At 39.4% G+C, this 17,298-nt stretch overlaps 1 protein-coding gene across 1 annotated transcript in view; it reads right to left on the minus strand.

Annotated features, from left to right (window-relative positions):
• LOC586339 (cubilin) overlaps positions 1-17,022 on the minus strand; it is an 18,595-nt gene extending 1,573 nt beyond the window's left edge. Inside the window, exons 1-16 of the mRNA XM_030994435.1 lie at positions 16,862-17,022; positions 13,806-14,057; positions 13,282-13,401; positions 12,094-12,279; positions 11,171-11,383; positions 10,451-10,828; positions 9,676-10,056; positions 7,247-7,391; positions 6,543-6,778; positions 5,614-5,655; positions 4,902-4,940; positions 4,058-4,099; positions 2,923-3,101; positions 1,547-1,950; positions 323-422; positions 1-81 (exon numbers count right to left, since the gene is read on the minus strand). The exon at positions 1-81 is cut by the window's left edge and continues 130 nt beyond it. Of these exons, the coding sequence (XP_030850295.1) occupies positions 1-81; positions 323-422; positions 1,547-1,950; positions 2,923-3,101; positions 4,058-4,099; positions 4,902-4,940; positions 5,614-5,655; positions 6,543-6,778; positions 7,247-7,391; positions 9,676-10,056; positions 10,451-10,828; positions 11,171-11,383; positions 12,094-12,279; positions 13,282-13,401; positions 13,806-14,057; positions 16,862-16,919 (2,856 nt within the window). The 5' untranslated portion in view covers positions 16,920-17,022. The remainder of the gene's footprint in view (positions 82-322; positions 423-1,546; positions 1,951-2,922; positions 3,102-4,057; positions 4,100-4,901; positions 4,941-5,613; positions 5,656-6,542; positions 6,779-7,246; positions 7,392-9,675; positions 10,057-10,450; positions 10,829-11,170; positions 11,384-12,093; positions 12,280-13,281; positions 13,402-13,805; positions 14,058-16,861) is intronic.
• Between the last annotated feature and the right edge of the window lie 276 nt (positions 17,023-17,298).

Raw genomic sequence — 17,298 nt, forward strand, 5'->3', positions numbered from 1 at the left:
GTTCGATTTAAGGCATCCTCTGGAACAACGAGAGTTGACAGCGTTCTCGTAGCAGATGACGGCCTCACAATGAACGTAGATCTGTAATCAACGACAACGCATCGGTTATGAAAGTGAAGGACATACTTTACATAATCATTAAGCAGTTACCTAACACTGATAAATTCGTGTCTTAACTCATTTTCATGTTCTTGAAAGTGCATGTAATGGCTCTCGATAAAAACATAGCTTTGTTACATTTTGCAAATCAACTTCGATGAGGGGTCTGAATGCTGGGCAAGTGCTTTTATCCTCTGCTTTTACTGTTATTGTGTGAAATTACCTGTTCACTGCCGGCAGATAACGTCGATACTTCAAACGAAAATGGCCGGAGTGAAGAACGGATGTTTGTATACATCGTTAGGGTTTCATCGGCTTCACACCTGAAGAGAGAGGGAAAAAAAATAAAGAGAAAATATCAGGAAAAATCAGATATATTTTTCATATGATTATTTTTTCTTAGGCTGGCTAGAAGTCGAGTCTAACAAGTTCTAGCTAATAAACACAAATGGTGGGAGTGACGTGTCCGATATTACAGGGGAGCCATGTATGCCCTTCCTCTTACAGGCCGAGTAAAGACAAGACATGCGCAGAGACTACGGCAGTCCATGCACACCCAACCACTTGTTATGAATTTCTGGATAAGCCTCTGTGATTACCAGCGGTGTATTACAAGTGTACATCTAATCATCTAATTAGGTAACGAACCAACATTCTATGCTGCTAAAAGCAAATACAGAACCCGAAACTTAGTGGACTTGGATGCCGAAGTTTTAAATACTGCTTAGCTGTAACATTTTTGCAGGAGACAATTGTAATTTAATCAAATTTTGATCTAATTTTTAAAATTCTCCTGAGCCAGCACCAGTCTAAACAGACTACACTAACCTATTCAGATAGTTTTTCTCACCTTTCCACAGTCCAGAAACTGGCCAATTTAATTTTGATCTCCACCACACCAACGCAATTGCGACCTTACTTGCTGCCAGCCGAAGATGGCGTAAACTTTAAATCAGAACACCCGGCAAAATAATTGAAAAATCTGGCCGATTTAATTTTGATCTCCACCACACCAACGCAATGCGACCTCCCCCTACTTACTCACTGTCAGCCAAATATGGCGTGATCCTTATATTAGATTAGGACGCCCGGCGTCTTAGGATGGGCCATAGGGCTGGTGAGCGTACGAGTTCCTTGATACTGCCATCTTCGGCGGTGCAGGGAATATAAAGAACCAGCCAGATTCTGGGCTAGCTTCGGGACTAGCCTCTCCACGAGTTTATGCTAATTTCTTTTTCTTTGCAGACGGTGGCCGCGGATGGTTTATGAAGAGTGGATCGGGGATGAACAATCAAATTAACATACTATGCAGCATTATCAAACATGGCTACTAAGGAGTTGGGGATCCACCCATGCTTACCCCCCTCCCCCCCCTATCCCATCCCGAGTTCCGCGGCCCCTTCCTCGAATCTCTTGAGGATTTATTTTCTTCCTTTAATTCACATACCCGCTGCTTATCAGACTTTGCTGCTGTTTATCTAAAGGATCGGACGATGGCGTGGCCCAGCAGTCCTCAATATAGAACACGAAACCCGGATCGGTTGTCAGATTAACAGCGTAGAAGAGCCGCTGATTCGGAACCACACTCGAAGTCTCATTCAGTGGCTGCGTGAAACTGGAATCGGTGAAACGCTGGAGATCAAGCAAAAATTTCGGATACCCGGTTTCGCTGATCTCATTCGCATCTTCCACAACGTTGGTTGGCAGGCTGGATAATGTTTGACGTCGGTTCAGCTGACAGCGGGTCTGGATGACGATCTGTTTCTTATCGCGGGTTATCAATGTTCCAGGGATAAGAATAGCGTGGCTATACTCCACCGTGTTGGAGTAGATGATGTAATCATCGTTGTACTGATTATTCAAGAAAAAGAAAAAAAAAAATCGAAACGAGGGTTAGGCCTACTTGTATTTCATTCGGCTTGATCTTTAAAGGTTTTTGTACTCAATTTTTAAGAAAAAACTTCAAATGAGTAGAGAATCAATTTTCAAATACGTGTAATTTTGATTCACGGATCTATGTCAGATTATATTACATTCAATATTTCTGAAAATAAATAATCCGAAGGAAAAATAATCGAACGCACGTGTTGCACATGTCGGTTATGTGTTTGTTTTTGTTTAAACAATATTTAAATGGGTGTCTGAACGAATCCTTAATTTAAACATTTTCGTGATTTAGGTTTAATAGATACGTTCTTTCCTATCAATAATTGTTTCATGTAATTTTTTTGAACATCTTGTTATTTTGTTATATATCAATGAAACAGAATGCCTTTGATTTTATTACTAATCTAAATCTAATTTTAGGAAACCATTGAAAATAATCTCATTGTTAGCCTCAATATGCATCCTCTCTCTCTCTCTCTCTCTCTCTCTTTCTCTCTCTCTCTTTATGTCTCTCTTTCTCTATTTCTCTCTCTGTCTCTGTCTCTCTCTCTCTCTCTCTCTCTCTCTTGTACGACATCAGTGGAAATATATTAGACTAATAAAATCAATCAATCAATAAACCTCTTTCTGGGTCTTGCACTTGTCGTATCGGGTGGAGAGAGCGATGTTGTCGGAATCTCTCTCTCTCTCTCTCTCTCTCTCTCTCTCTCTCTTGCATATGTAATGACATTAGGGCTTGTTGCATAAAACTTACCATTGATGGTAACTTAGCCATCAATGGCAACTACCATGTTAACAGGGCTCAACAACCAATACAAACCAAGGTTTCCAAGGGTAGTTACCGGGATAGTTACCACTGATGGCAAAGTTACCATCAATGGTAACTTTTGTGCAACGGGGCCCAGTATATATAATTGAATAATAAAATCAATTTACCTCTTTCTGTGTCTTGCACTTGTCGTATCGGGTGGAGAGAGCGATTTGGTCCGCATCATGATGGAATCCAAAGCAACTTTCGTCTTTGAACCTCAAGGTCATTGGGTCGATGTCAGGTGCAAAGAGGGACCTGTTGAGGTAGACCGTCATATGCGTACTGTCACATACAACAGTGACACCTGTAGAGAGAGAGAGAGAGATAGAGAGGAGAGAGAGAGATAGAGATAGAGATGAGAGAAAGAGAGAGAGAGAGAGAGAGAGAGAGAGAGAGAGATTGGAAGATAGAGAGAGGGGGAGAGAGAGAGGGGAGAGAGAGAGAGGGGATAGAGAGGGGAAGAGAGACATTGAAAGTGGGATGAAATAAGATTGAAAGACGGTGCATTACAAAATGAAAGGATAACTTATTATTGCAAACTAGAAAGGGGAGCAAAACTGATGCCATGGATAATTTGGGGGACAAAAGCTGTTGGAAATTCAGTGTTCAGTAAACAATCACTAAGCCTGTAACAATCGTTAACTCGTAGGGAAAAAAGAAAGCAAAAGCTGATTAAACAAAAGTTCATTTTCCATGATTGTGTAAATCAAAAAAGGTTCTGAAGAAAAGTAACTGTATATGTTGATTCGCAATATTTGGATAAAACCAGAGACTGCCACATTGTTAGAATTATATGGTACAGTTACACTGAACGTGAGACAAAAGTCGACTGTGGCAGACGAATGTTTATTTCATCGGTCGATCAAACCAAGTAAAGGGTTGCATGTTGGCACCTACAACAAAGCTACAATAATTGTCCCCAAAACAGAACGAGAAAAGCCACACGTAATTTTCTCTCCAGGCTCAGGTTTAGACGTGACAGACTGAGTTGAGTTTATGGTTGCAGCTGATGAGTGTTAATTAAGCTTTATCTGGGGCCGTTTCATAATACTTGTTATCGATAACAAATGTTAATTTCCGTGACAAATTTGCTCTCAACCAATCAGATTTCAGTAGCTTATAACAGTTATTGTAATTTGTTATTGATAATCAAGTTGAGGTACGACCAATGAGATGTTGGAATGGAGACGACATTCCAACCAATCTGAAAACCTGCATTATTCGAAAACGTATATAAAACTTTTATCAAAACGTCCTTACCTGACCCAGATTCGGTCGGTTGGTCGTCATCCTTTTTGATTTCTAGGTGAGATAGGAAACCATTATTAGAAATTGCTCGTTGGTCACATCATCATACTCAAAAGCTATACAGCACAATCGCAAAGGCTTTTGAGAAATCAACCTTCTTTTACATGTATAATCCATTAAATGCTCATCTGTACTAGTTTACAGGAGGGATTAGACCACCCTGCAAGGTCACTGACAGGTGGTTATCTCATCAAATCAGCTCTCACTTAACATAAGAAAAAGAGGACCATGGGGAACCAATGGTCACCGATTAGGCATTGTTTGCTATAAAGAGGGCGCAAGTAGCTGTAAGTAGTGCTGTGGGGCTTTAAATTTCATATTCGGATCTTGCAAAATTATCAATATTATGTTTGCACATTGCATAATTGGTACTGCCATTCAAATTTATTTAGGTTGATTTGTTTTAATGTCTTTGCGATCGGTTTGCAAACACAAAATAACAACAAAAAAAGATTTCGGAACGTCACAGTTCACCAACGGCCCCAGACACCGACAATGCCTGAGTTAAGAATCCTCCAACAAATTACACAACAAATACACTAAATTTCCAAAGATCATTGTTGCATGCACATGTTTTTACCAAACGCTGACCATTAGCCAATCAGAAACGGTGTTTCAATTTTGTAATTGATTGCAAACCATTCTGTTATGGGGCCCTGGTGAAATTGCTAACTGATATCATTATCATTAGACAATAATGTAACAATAAGCAATTCTGATGAGCATTTGCGTGATATGGAGTAGGAAAAAATGAATAAGCGTTGTTTCAAAGCAATAAATTATCGTATACCCTTACCCGATACAGTCCTTCTATCCGTGACTGGTGTGGTTAAAACTGCAAACAAAAAATCAAATCGAAAAAAGACTATATTCAATTATGTAATTTATTATGGGAAATTAAAACAGCAGAAAAAAACATCATGCCTCGCTACTGGAAGGACATTTATAATTGTTATATTTTTTTTTAAATTCTTTTCTCAGCATCTAAAATTCTTTAATTTATTTTGTATAATTAAAACAATTATATTTTCCTATCAATGATCATAGCAGGCCGAATACAGTTTTTGTATCCGCATACTATGTTGCTGTAATATTTATTTATCTATTTATTTATCGAAAGATATTCTTTCATGAAGAAGAAAAAGTTCAACAAAAGCTGACACGCAACAATAAAACAATTATGAATACAACAAGAATATGATAGTCATAAATGCACATTATAGCGGTGTATCGATTGCGTTGTGATCATGTTGAAACATAACTAAAGAGAAGGAGAATAGGAGAAAAAAGACAAGCTTGATAAAGGTTGGAAAGAGCCAGAGGGGAGAGGGAAAGAGACATACATACAGACAGGTAGAGAGAGGGGTAAAATACCAGAAAGGAGGAAGGGGAAGGAGGTTGGTAGATACTACTGAAAATATAATTTGTATTCAATGATTTTCGTAATCCTTTCGGTTCGCGCAGTTGCGCCATTTTAGAAATTATGGCAACTAGACCGATCAACTCACCTTCATCTGATGTCTCTTCCAGCGTACACGGATCTATATTAGCTGGGTGGTATCAAAATGTAACACATGTTATACGATTTCTGTTCAAGTATACCATAATGCTATGATCATGTGCAGTGAACTATACTAACATTAGCAACGCGATCGCAACGACTTTCAAGAAACCCTCTTATTACAGTGTATTATAGCAATTCCAATGGCCTCGTTCAATGGCATGCATATGCTGGATAGAAAATGATAACACTATTTTACAGGCAATTCAAAAGCCTACTTAAATTGCACGTGAGTTGATTTCTTGAAAGTGTTTGCGATGTATTCATTCAAATTTGATCAATAGGTTAGTAGCCCGACATTGAAGCGCTTATATTTGATATGAAGAGGTCCAATATTACACAAAAATTATTGTAAATGCTAATCCTAGTGTCCTTGTATTCAAGTACGTTTCATTAAATCCTGAAAGTCGTAATTTAGACTAGTAGAACTTGGAAAAAATGGAAAAGGGAGAGGGAGTGGCCGGTGACCCCATCAGATAATTCGTCGCTGTTTTCACGAAGTGACGGTAGTGAAAAAAAATTGCATTCACTTTGCGTTACGATTTTCCTCACTACCGTCACTTCGTGAAAACAAGGACGATTATTGTACGAAGATTCTTCCTACTTTTACCCTTTGTAATGCAAGTTTATTAAGGCTGGCTTGTTAATCATGCTTGGTGGATCTAGAATTCATATGCGAAAAGCCGTCAAATCTCTGACAAACATTTACAAACATTTCTGTTAACTACAAGAATACTTCGTTGATTTTACAGAGGGATTAGGGGCAGACACTAGTGCATCATAACCGTAACCCCCCCCCCCTCCTGCCCCTATTGGTTTTTACGATACCCGGGTGTAATTCGGATCATGGCGAAAACCTGAGGAGGGTCCGCTTACTTTTGAAACTCGAGTCTCTTACGACAAACTTGGCTCCTCTGCCCACGGTTCCTCCTCTAGACTCGTACTGGACGATCGCCACGTTGGTTGCCGTGGTAACGGGAGTTGGGACCTCACTACCGGACTTTTGGAACATCATCTGCCGTAGATCGGGACCGTCAAAGACACTCACTGAACCGGGTGCATTGATGGAGAGATCACAGAAGGTAACGTCCACGTTCGAACCAGCGGGGGCTCTATCATAAACGACATTAGAAAAAGTAAATAGGATTTTTGTTTAATGATCTGTATTCAAGAAGGTGTAACGAGAGGAACAGCTTTTCCTGCAAACATCAACCTCATTATTTTGACGAAATTCCTAGCTGACAGACTAACTATAGTACATTGGGTCTACGGAGCCAGGGGCACCCCTCCACTTCTCTCTCTCCCTCTCTCCCTCTCTCTCTCTCTCTCTCTCTCTCTCTATCTCTCATTTAATGGATGATTTACTTTCCAGCCGCCAATCACAGCCCGTTAACTTTTCGCGAGGTTTGTTCCTTTAGCTACCGCTGATATTGTCTGATTTCGCCTTTCTGTTCTTTCTTTCGTTTTACCGCGATGGTGGCAAGACGAAAAACTTAAGTATATGTTCGTTTCATTCATTTTCTTTTTTTTAGTTTATTAAAATTAACATTTTTCAAATCCATTTATGATAATACTCTTACCTAATGACCCACGCGCATGAGTGAAAGGCCCCTGTGAGGAGAGGGTAGCTTGGTGTGGTGATAGTCAAGGTTGGTAGATCCTCGTTCAGATTTAGAACTCCACCGCATTCGGTGAAGATTTCACCAGAAGTCCAGTTGGTAAAACCTAGGAAAGGAAAAATGAAACACGGGACTCGGTATATTTGTTTTCATGTGTTTGCTTTTTAATGTTATATACCGAACATGTTGATTCTGGGCCTCTGATTGGTCAAAACTGCAGGCATAACGATTGCTACGGACCATGCATGCTGACTGCGGGGCAATAAGGGAGTTTACAGATACAATCTGCGCATGGGCAGATAAAGGTCATTTGTACCAAAATGGTAAAACCCAAACTGAGATGAATACTGGATATGCGCTCATGAAAGTTATGTAACATTATTCATATATGCACCAACGGTACATTCTATGATACGCAGGTGGAAGTATTCTTTTCAAGAGGTCAAACAAAAGGTATTCATGAATCACATCTATGACTTTGGCAGTTATTATTCTAAGATGCTCAAAGTGGAACTTCTCCATGTGTAAAAGATCTGTGGATATTTGGGGTCATTTGTACCATGTGCTATCTGTAAACTCCCTTATATGGCGAAATACTTGCACGTACGATGCAAGGATGCAATAGATACACGTTAAGTTCACAATGGATACGCGCAATGAGACACGCGCAGGACTTCCTTCGGCTCTACAAAATAGATACGCTTTGGCAGGCATAGTTTCATTAAAATGCCTCTCTTTTTTGTAACAATTGACAAAAGTGAGAAAAAAATATTATCTTCATATTTTTCGGGTCACGGTTAAAACTATATAGCTCTTCAGTGATCCGGTGACTGTTCGATACTGTACTATGCCCATCGGCTTCATCTCTCACAGTACAGTTGCGAGATCACCTTTAGCAGTAGTTTTAACCGTACCCCTAAATGCAGTCAAAATGTGGAGACTATAATAATAACTAGATTTGTAATACTTGTTTGGAACAAGTATAGGTGGGCTGGTCCAACAAAATTAAGGGCACATTTGAGATATCTTATTGTCTCAGCTACAACAAACTCGAAGTACAGCGTAAACGAAGCTAAAACGACGTAGATATTGCTCGCGAAAGACGGGAATGTAGAATCGAGTTTTGAGAAAAAGTCATGTCCCATAGAGAATACGCGCTAAATGTGAAAAATTGACATGCCTCCTTTAATCGCAAAAATACGCCATGATGCCTTTGTCAAAATAAAGAATAATTGCAACTGCATCTGTAGAAAATTGTCTCAACTAGAACGTATCAAAATTTGGAAGAAAATCGATCAATATTTACAGAGATACAATCAATTTTCTATAAATATGCTGACGTCATAATATGCAAATTGGAATTTTGAGTTCGGAGGCCATTATGATGACGTCATGAGTTAATTGAGGATCAAATGAGACATGAACAAATATCTCCGAATCATACTCTATTAAAATATGAAAAAAATTGGCGTCACCTTGCATTCTAAAGAGCTACAATGGATTTTGTATAGGCATGTTTTTGCCCATATATGCTATGTATTACAAGAGCTCGCGCGCACGGAAATTTTGTTTAACGGTCGATCATTCCGTTTTTAATAGTCATAAAGAAACAAACATGGTATCAATTTGTTTGTAAATATATGTGAAATATTATGAAAGAAAAAAAAAAGGCAATTCTATTTTGTGTAATAGTTTTACGCGCAAAAAACGCGCACGCATGCGTATGTGCGCGATTTTTTATAAAATGCTTAGAATGGCCTAAAACGTATGCAAAAATGATTTTGAGGAGATTTTGAGCATTTAAACATTTTGCGCGCGCATTGACGCGCGGACGTACGCGGATGCGCGCGTTATTTGACCTGTAATTGACCGGACGGATATTGACCTTAATCATGATAAATATGAATGAGAAACAACCTTTGGTTATGAAGATATGATCATGTGTTGATTTTCGCAAAATTTTACAAAATGGCGCCTAGATGACGTCATCGGTGAAGGTCAATGTTGAAAACGTTATAGTGCTTTGTACATATGCCAATACTTATGTGTGCCAAATTTCAAGGCATTTGATTGAGCCATTTCCAAGTTATCTAGCCAACAAAAAAGTGGTTAGAAATAAGAAAAATATATAATAAATAAATAAAGGCAATTCTAACGAAATTATAAGGTGGTCTGTACGATATACAGCCCACCTGATAAAAATAATATTGGATTCTTATATAGCGCACGTATCGACCTTGTAAAGGTTCTCAAGCACATCTTGCTCTTTGTAAGCTATCTCCAGTTTTCGAGAGATCATAATGGTCATTCCACACAAAATAGCATGTTACCCCTCCCCCTACGCCCCCCCCCCCCCCCCCCCTCGCAATCCTAGATCAGCGACTACATACCTTTGGGCACGAACGTCATCACTGCTAGAAAACCGCCTTGTAGTAAGTTACTGTATTCCCCTCCAGAAAACAAAACCTCCGATTGGTTGTTGCCTGTCTGGAGACGATTGGCTACCGGGAAAGGAATATTCTCCATTTCCAGGAGCTGGATGCCATCCTGCTCTACGCCAAAGGACTGGGTTACGGGATGGACGTAAGGTAGGTCCAGGATCAACTGCGTATTTGGTGGACTGTGGAAGGTCCAGAAGCAAGAGTAGCCGATGTTAGGAGCTGTACTTGGGAAGTTGAGAGAGCTGAACTCGTAGCGCGGCTGTTCGTGGTCAAGATACACCACCTGGCCGCAGGATGGATGTGTCTCGTAGAGATTCCAGGAAAAGTCGTCTGCAAAAGAAAATAGTGCGGAAATTTCGTATAAAAAAATTTCCCCGATTCTTCAGAAAACAAAACCAAGTTTTAAAGAACGCACCCATGGTCTAACATTTTAAACATTACACCCAATAATGTGTGCTTTGCCGATACGGCATTTGTGTTATACATAAACGTATACGAAGGCTCTATGACACTTGCTAGTTGCTACAACCATGGATAAAATACAAGACCTTACCCCAACGGTACCTAACCTAAAACAAGATTGTAACCTTAACCGTCACTTTATGTTTTTGACGAAATACAGCTCGAAGCAAATTTTGCAGAAGCATAATTAATGTCGGGTCACCTATTCGAAATAATAGGCCTACCATCCACACACAAAGATGTGCTTCAACTTGAACCTTACCTGAAACAGAAGCCGTTAAAGTGAAACCCCGCCCATTTCGGCCGAACATCCGACGATCCTCAAGGTTGACAAGCATACCTCCTTCAGTGGATACGAGCAAGCGTCGCTTCTCCTCTCCGTAGAGGAACTCTAACGGAATCTTGGAAGAATCGGATCGGCCATCGAAGATCTTCAGAGTCTCGAAAGGTGTTGTGTCGGTGTCTTGGATCTCGAGGCGGATCTGTTTACCGGCCGGGGCATTGAGGTACCACCAGCAGGTGATGATGCTCCCATTTGTTTCTGGCTTGTTGTAGTAAGGTGAACTGATGTTGAGGGTTGGCATTTCAGATTCATCCAGGAAGTACGTTCCACCGCAGCTGTAAGGCATTACTACCTCGTCTTTGAAAAAAAGAAATAGTTGACAATGAAAACATATTGCGAGTCCCCCAAACCTACAATGCCATACGTATTAAGTAATCTTTTTTTTTCTTCTCCATTTCATCGGATGGAAATTTTATCAATATTTTGCACCACTTTGTAACGTCAAACATTAATGCTAGTGGTTATTCGGTAGAGTTGTCTTAATGCGTCTTTGGTTTGTTATGGCTCATTCCCTACAGAAGGTATTTTATATATTAAAAGAAAAGGACAAAATTCCCTTAAAAGCGTGTGGTATTATGCGACAGTGCTAGTTCCCAATGTTGATCAGTGTTAATTAAAGACTTGACCTTTTCTGCTCACCTGTTATTTCTACTGTCACGTGGAATCCATTTCCCACTTCAAGGGCGCCCTCACGCTCAAGACCGAAGAGTATAGCATTCGTTGAAGAGATGAAGGGCGCAAGTCCCCAGTTGACCTGGCCTTTCAGTTTGATCGCTCTGGAGCTTGACTGAATGGCTCTTCGGTCATAGACAATAATGGCTTCGTTCTTGGTATCTACCTTGTTCCAAGTTACTGGCACAAAAACATTGAGAAGTTGAGATGGAAGGAAGAGCGGATAGTGGATACGATCTCAAAGACTTACGATAAATCAACTCAAGGCCAATGTCAATACCCTATTATATTTCTAATGTTCGGAGTACATCCATGCAATTTCCGTGCATTTCAAAAGGTATTAAATGGGGAAAAGGTATTGAAAATATCATATGTTGATTTTTCGAAAGTCTTTTCCATCGCGTTTTGAACAGTTAAAAAAAAGAATTAAAGAATTAAAAATGAAAGGAGACAGACAGACAGATGCAGATGGAGAAGAGAAATTAAGGATTATAGAATGGATTTTTTTGTTCATTTACCGTGCAGGTGTCACTTTCGTCAGACAAGGGGTGGCAACGCGCGACATTGATATTCCCAATTACAAACCCAATTGCGTTTCCTTCAAATAGTTCTAGAAAGACTCCGCCTATAGTAACATGCCACTTATCTTCGACTTCTGGCTAAAGAATCTTAAAATCATATAGACATATTCGTACTGCAAATGCATGTAAACAGCCGAAAAAATTCATACAGCCCTGAAATCATGTTAGATCAGAGAACTTTTCAAGATTGTGTTAACACTAGATTTCGTACCATCAAAGTGAGGACATGTTTAACTAAAGTCTAAAGTGAGGCTATGTTAATGTTGGATTCCATAGAACAAGTGAACCTGAATACCAAAATTCGCTTACTCTTAACACGCTTCTTGCGAGGGGCTTCGACCACCCATCTGCATGACGCCTGGCCGAGGGGCTTGGGTAAGAGGGGTACAGTGACACCGGAAGAGCTGTAAGGAGCACGGATGTCCACTACCGGTTCTTTCTTGGAGAGGACAATTTTTCCACCGCACGATCCTGGACCGGGGTTCTGCATTTCTTCTGATGGCCGTGACAAACGAAAAAAAGAAAGAAGAAATCCATAAGCCTATACTGACAGCCGATCCGATATTTAGGTGATTTATATTGCCCATTCATTTATGCCCAACTCATCTAATATCAGGAATATAATGAGTATTGTTCGTTAACAGTTTAAACTGGCAATAGACGTTGTCAAAATTATCTTTCAGATGCTTTGCTTTCCTAAGAAGTGAATAAGTTTTCCAAGATAGAAATTTGATAAATCAGTAAAGCATTAGTTCCCTATAGGCCTATAGTTTTTTTTTAAACAACGTTGGAATAATGTCAATAAAGATCCATATACTTCGAAGGGTCCAAGGTGAGCACAGTGCCAAATTTTCCACTCCGTTCAAATAAATGTCCTTATGCATCATGATAAATAAACCAAATTTGATCGTGACAAAGAAATTGGAAAAGAATTCATTCCAAATTAAAACAATTATTGTCCTTCATTAACAGAATTATGGCGAATTATACAAGAAGAAAAAGTTGGCATTATGCACTTCATAAATCGATGATGTTATCTTATAGGAAGGGGTTCAGATCTTTCTTAAAGGTCAGCGGCTTTCACGAATACGGGCCAGTAATAGACTATGAACAATTGGAAAGTAAGTGTTGTGTTCTAACCTTTCATTTGCCATCAGTGCCAATATATATGGTCACTCGTTTGTCACACGTGCAGAACGGCACAAAACAATAGGCACAAAATTAACGTAAGGGTTTCTTTGTGCCACAACAGTGGCTTTGTACAATTTTCCGTTGGCTCAATGACTCTACCCCTTTAACACCTGTATAGATTACTCTCGCACTGGAAATGGTTACGTAATCTTCAGGCACTTTGTGTAACTACTTCACGATATAAATGCAATGTGGCACAGGGAGATAATTTGTGTGGAATGAAAAAGAGATGAATAAGATTATGCACGCTTTACTGAGATAAATGATGTGAATTTTATAAGCATTCAACATTCGTGACGTCATTACCTGTCAAGCTCACGTCTGCAAGGAAACCACGCCCATCTCGCCGACGGGCTGCATTGTTGTACTTCAAATAAAAACCGGTCCTTTGAGAAATCAGCGGTGCGATGGGATAATTCAGAGCTCCTGTAGCGGATTGTAATATTTGATGATTGTGATGAATCAACATGGTAATGGTTGCGCAATTGCGAAACAGTTTTGAATCTAGACAACTTTATATTAGGCAATACACGATATTTGACAAGAACTTCATAAACAAAGACAATTCTATGTCACTTTGCTTACTTAATCTACATGATCTAGAACCTTGCTATAGATACATGCGCTAGGATACACTGTCTGCCCCTGTTTTGGGGTAAAATTGACATATTATAAGTGGAGGTTTCTACCTTTCTGTGTAAATAGACGACCCGATATTATTATCGATATAGGCCTAATCATAAAACAACCATACTGTAACACTGCACGATTGCAATTCCTGTAGGTTGATTTTTCGAAAGTCTTGGCAATCATTATGTAAAACAAAATACCTGTTAGTGCCATGGTGTAACTACCCTGCGTTGATTCCCGGGAATACACCGTCAACGTTTCCCTCATGGTCGTATCAACGTCCCGCAAGGTCAGGCGGACCTTGTATCCTTCCGGGGCAGGTAACCGCCAGGTGCAGGTGTACGGAGTCGGTGGGAAGCGGCTGTCGTAGTAGTTGGGCATGTAGATGGTTGTATTGGGCTCGGCTTGTGTAAGGGTGACGTCATTGTGACAGGTTTGTGCTCCCGTAGCGTCTGTATGTTTAGGAAGAAGATAAAAACATCTAATCGAAAGAGGGTACAAATTATGCAATATTAATAAAGTGATAGTCGTGATGATTATTTAAAAAATTAACACGATGATAAAAGAGATCATAGTATCGGCCAGGCGCGTACGCACATATAGAAACGTTTGCTTGTATTTGTCTCAAAATAAGTTGACCACAAACTGACTCGCGCACTGTGTTGAGTGCATAGGGGTCACGGGCCACTGGCTTCATCGGGCAGGTAGTTCCATTATGTGAATGGGTAAATTAACTATTACAAAATGAGGGGACACATTACATTGTACAATAGGGACACACATTGTATTTATTGTGCTGAACATACTCTTTTATTGAATTACTTATTGCATGAAACTATAAAACCAAAATGCATTTTGTATTCTAACAATTGAAGTACAAAGAATAATAATAGGTGAATGAAATGCATAAACACCACAAACACCTGGGGAGGAAGCAGTCATAAATTTAAATAATTTAGTCCATAAACGACTCCGATGAAACTATAAAAACAAAATGGAATTTGCGTTCTGGCAATTGGAGTACAAAGAATGATAGCGGGTGAATGAAATGCTTCAACAACACAAACACCTGGGAAGGAAGCATCCATAAATTTGAATAATTTAGTTTATAAACGACTCCGCATGTGGACGTTTGGTGAAGCAGAAAGCAGTGGATTCTTAACAACACGAACCCATTTAACAGAATGTCGGAACGTAAATTAAATTTGACGCGGTTGGAAAATGCATCTTTCTACCCTGCGACTTTAATGGTACGATCCAGTGAATTAAAACAGTAAAATGGCTCTTATTTTAAAATTACGCATTAAATAAAACCCAGAACTTCAGTGATATCAGACAAAATATGTTATATCTTACTTATAATTAAAAAAGATGTATAAACATTGTGAAAGTGTAGCATGACGTCATTAGTGCACTTGAATCAGGGAATTCAAGGTCAAAATGTCAATTCAGACGCTGATGAGTTATTGGTCAATCCTTTTTGTTTCCTTTATTCCGACAAAATTATTCTATCAATCAAAACAAGTTTAATACCAGAAGAAAGCTAACGATTAGTATTTTCATTTTACCGCTTGCCCCAAAGTCGCTTGACCACAGTGAAACGAGTGAGAGCTTGCGAGAGCGACCAAAGTGTGATTGAAACTCGCTATTTGCTCTTCTCCAACGCAAAAAGAGACGACATTGTGCTGGATAAATGCATTTTTTCCGACAAAAGTACAACAAATTTGCATATGGTCTTTTTATATTATACTTTATGAAATGTTACCCGAGTGACTTCCGGGCGTCCCAATGCTGGAAAGAAACGCACATTTTAGAAAACTTTACTTTTTCATGGAAACATGCCTATTTGTTCTTTGCACGCAAGTCGGATTGAGCGGATGATACGACGTGTCCTTATGGGGGTAGGGGGGGGGGGGGTGGGGTTAAACTGCCCCTTCAGTTTATGTTATGTGTATGTTTATTGAGAACCCCCCCCCCCTAAAAATCCTAATGGACGACCTAAAAAATATGACCTTACCACCCCCCCCCCCCCCCCAAGGAAACGGATTGTCGATCGGTCCAATTTTCAAATTTCGGGACCAAAAAAAAAAATATATCCTCTTACACCCCCCCCCCCACGCTTATTCTTATTCTAGTCTAGTCGTTGCGAAATTTTTGGCCCGATTTCAAAATGTTAACCCCCCCCCCCCTTGAAAATATCCTGCATACGCCACTGGTATCGGCTAATGGTTTGATGGTTTGTTTTACCTGATTGCTAAGAAAGCATTTCTATGCTTTAAAAGGGTAACCAGGAGACCAACAGCTTTAAGTCCTCTCCGAGGGATTTGGTAATGAGGACTTATGCCTTACCAAAGAGCACTGCAGCGCATTGACTTGGTTGCGAACCCATGATCCCCCGGTTACGAGACCACTACTATGTTATTATCATTTCTATTTCAAGATTGAATGCGCCTGAAAATGAGATTACATCTTTTGGGTCATAACTTGGACTTTTAACTCGAAAATGACTGCGATGAACCAAATAGGATCAAAAAGGGCTATCGATCATCCGTAATGAATATAAGAAAAAAGTGAATCATCAATTAAAGTCACCTAAAGAGTTTAAACAAGAACATTCTCACACTTTTTGCGCAAAAAGTTTACTAGTTTATGAATTTCTTTTAGTGTGTGAGAAGGGAAAAAAAAATTTGACTTTAAAATGATAAAAGATACTATTGAAAAGATGATTGAGTGGGCAAAGAGTGTAAAATATGTATCCGTGGTGACAATAAAACCCGAAATTCGTGCATGCCTGTACCCCCTCTACCCAACATGCCCTCTGCCCCCCCCCCCCCACACACACACACATGCACGCATACACACTTTGAAATAATATGAAGTATAATTTGAACTCCCAATAAATAGTTATAAGAATATTATCTTGATTTAATCTACATAGATTAAGTTTGGAAAGATTAAAATTTAACTTTTGAAGCAACATTTATAACTAAATTATTGAGTAAACATCTGAAACTAAATTGTTAAATAATCATCTAAAAAAACCAAGAAATTCGAGGCTTAGGGCCTACCTAAACGTTCATAACTACAAAGAACACATTCCTATTGTTACAATCCAACATATTGATATAGGCAGTCAGATAAAGCATTTCTAAAATGGTATCACTCCTTTGTCTTCTTAAACGTTGATTTATCATTTTCTTTTTTATAGTACAGGTCCATCGAATCTCAAATCTAAAAAAAAAACTGTGTTTCTTACCGTAAAGTAATTGAACTATCAAGAACAAGAAAGCAGTTTGCACTGGATGGAAAGCCATGATCGTATTTGTCAGCACAATGGCTCTCAATGAAGTAGAGATTGCTGTTACCAAAGTCAGGCTGCACGTAATCAGTCATTTCATAACATTCAAAGGCGGGATTGTGTTATCTGTTATTTGACCATTTCCTGATTACATGATCAATTAGCGATCTCTTATAAAAGAGTTTGTGAACTTTTCGTGTTTTTTTTCTGCAGCTCGTATTGTTTCTCTGACCACCAAGCGTACCCACATTTCCCCAGTTTTGCAGTCGCTACACTGGCTCCCAGTAAAAGATCGCATTGTTTTCAAAATTTTGTTGCTTACCTTTCATTGCGTTCACGGCTCTGCTCCTCAATACCTTATCTCTCTAATCCAAAACTATACTCCTGCAAGACCT

The sequence above is a fragment of the Strongylocentrotus purpuratus genome, unplaced genomic scaffold, assembly GCF_000002235.5.
Source record: "Strongylocentrotus purpuratus isolate Spur 01 unplaced genomic scaffold, Spur_5.0 spur5_scaffold_21, whole genome shotgun sequence".
Classification (NCBI taxonomy): Eukaryota; Metazoa; Echinodermata; class Echinoidea; order Camarodonta; family Strongylocentrotidae; genus Strongylocentrotus; species Strongylocentrotus purpuratus.